This window comes from Cyprinodon variegatus, unplaced genomic scaffold, assembly GCF_000732505.1.
Source record: "Cyprinodon variegatus isolate N-32 unplaced genomic scaffold, C_variegatus-1.0 Scaffold1627, whole genome shotgun sequence".
NCBI lineage: Eukaryota > Metazoa > Chordata > Actinopteri > Cyprinodontiformes > Cyprinodontidae > Cyprinodon > Cyprinodon variegatus.
This window is the reverse complement of record NW_015152080.1, coordinates 31808-34309: the sequence shown is the minus strand read 5'-3', so window position 1 is coordinate 34309 and position 2502 is coordinate 31808. Positions and strand designations below refer to the sequence as shown.

The window sequence follows — 2502 nt, the reverse complement described above, 5'->3', positions numbered from 1 at the left end:
GTTATTGGTCCTTCAATGAGGTAATTCATGAGGTCATCGGTCCTTCAATGAGGTCATCGGGCCTTTAATGAGGTCATCGGTCCTTCAATGAGGTCATCGGTCCTTTAATGAGGTCATCAGTCCTTCAATGAGGTCATCAGTCCTGGATGCTGATGGATGCTGATGCATCACAAACATTCATTGGTCCAGAAAGCCAGATGGAGTAACGTCCTCAGCTGGACATGGACTGCAGGAACCACAGCAGCCATCATCATCATCATCATCATCATCGCCTCCTCTTTCACAGATCCTGGGAGCAGGAACCAGAGTGGGAGACTGTTGCCATGGTGACAAAGCTCTCACCAATTAGCCGTAGCCAGAGGTGTGATCTGAGCTGTAATGACATGTCTAAATGCAAAGCTGCGCCGCCTCCCAGCTGCACCCTCACCCCCCCCTGCAGAAGGACTGTTCTGCAGGAAACAAGCAGATCCAGGTTGTGTGACCACTTCCTCCCTGGTTCTGTAGGGTAGAGCCATCAGGGTGGAGGGAAACCACTGAAACTTCCCCTCCACCCAGTGGTTCTCCTGCAGCTGCACTGGTCCAGTAATGATACTGGCAGATGAACTGGTTTTAGTCCAGTTGGATTGAGTGGAAGCATCAATGATTAGAGAGGATGGATTCCTCTTCACTCCTCTGAGTTGATGAAGATCTTAGAGGAGCTCCTCCTAACATGTTTGATCTGTTTGTGATGGCAGGACGGTCAGCCTGATATCCTCTACTCCTTCTGGACGGACGTGACCAGAACCCTGAGTGAGGAGTTCCACCGAGCCACCGAAGGTACGACTGCTCTCTTCTCTGTCAGGTCATCAGCGCTAATGGAGCCGTTAGCAACGTCTCTACATGAAACTGTTTCAGCTAGCTGTGTTTGTAACCATGGCAACACATTCATCCAGTCCCCCTGGCTAATGCTACGTTCACATCTAAAGCAGCAGAAACGCGCGTGCTGCTTCAGTTTTGATGCTTTTACAAGTTTAGTTTTGATTTGCGGCTGAAGCATCTTTGCTGATCTGGCGGCACGGTGCTAAAGTGTATCTGATGCACGTTTGCCAGAGCTACTCTATCCTTTCTTTGCCTTGCAGCTATATTTGCTGTGATCAGTGGAAATAAAGTAGTTTTCATTTGTTTTTCCAGTGAGAAAATCCACCTGAGAACTTCATCAGTGCAGTCAGTTCATCCAGATTACCATCCTGCCTTCCAATATTATTTCTGTCAGAGCCGCTCAGACCCCCACATACCGGTGGTGCACTATCAGAAGGAATCCCATTCAACAGCAGCCTATGGCCTGGTCGCCTCCTCGCGGTTTGCTGCTGCGGCTGGAAGGCGTTTTTCATGTTCGTAATCCAGACTGCAGGCAGCAGGATAATAAAAGCAAACATATTCTGCCGGAAGGTTTCTACATTTTAGGTTAATTTAGGCGTTAATAAACTGTTTGAGAGGAGTGATCATAGCGCTCTGCATCAGCATTGCTGTATCTGACTCCCTGCCAGCTCCCAGATCAGCTTCTCTGATTGGTTGATATGGTTCATGCACCAGCTAAAGTTCAATGTTTCCAACTTGAGCAGCAACTGAATTTGCGTCTCTCTGCTGATCTCCATGTGTCCATCCTTCACCCTTCCTGGGTGTAGGATGGGTGTAGGATGGGTGTAGGATGGGTGAAGGATGGGTGTAGGAAGGCTGTAGGATGAGGGCTCAGGCTTTTTATGACCAGGATAAATCCTTCATCTTTCCAACAGCAGCGTTTTTCTCTCTCACTCTTCATCCCATGGAGGCTGATGAGGGAACAACGTGAGAACAGGAGAGGCGGTTTGGCTGCCTGCTCTCTTTGTTTCTGACAATCTTTTATAACAGAAAGAATGAAGAAATGTTTGCAATTCAGTGTTTCTATTAATGAACGAGCCGCCACAGCCTCGTTTGGGCCCCCCACAGTCTGATATAGACACAGAGAGAGAAAACAACAACAACATAAAGATCTTTCAGTTTATCAGACCGTTCCACAGCTGTACTTTCATACCGCCCGTAACCCAGCGCCATAACCCAGCGCCATAGAGAGACAAATTGTTTACGGCCGTAACCAAGCAACAGGAAGAATGTGCGCCATACTCATAGATGGTCAGTGGCGGTTCTACTCGCCGGGTGAGACCCTCTCCAAACGCCAGTTATATTTTTTTCGAAGCGCCCATCCCATCCTTCTTTATAAAAATGCCACCCCGGCTGCCCGGTTCGCCCGTGCGGTGTTGCCAACTCAGCTATATTTAGCCACCTTTCAGACCCCTCCAGCGACTCTTTTTCAAAAAAGCGACTAGCGACAAAATCTAGCAACTTTTCTGTTGTCACTGGCGGCTTTAAGAGACTCTTACGCAGGAGTCCCTCTCAGCGCTGCAGTCAGAGCTACAGCAGGTCAGAGATGGCAAAAGTACTCACTTTCCTTACTTGAGTAAAAGTACAGATACTTGTGTTAAAAAA

At 48.2% G+C, this 2502-nt stretch overlaps 1 protein-coding gene across 2 annotated transcripts in view; it reads left to right on the top strand.

Annotated features, from left to right (window-relative positions):
- Positions 1 to 2502, top strand: part of cog5 (component of oligomeric golgi complex 5) — a 44845-nt gene that overhangs the window by 35631 nt on the left and 6712 nt on the right. For both annotated transcript variants that reach the window (XM_015404063.1, XM_015404064.1), the window contains one exon: positions 735 to 816. In XM_015404063.1, coding sequence (XP_015259549.1) covers positions 735 to 816 — 82 coding nt within the window. The remainder of the gene's footprint in view (positions 1 to 734; positions 817 to 2502) is intronic.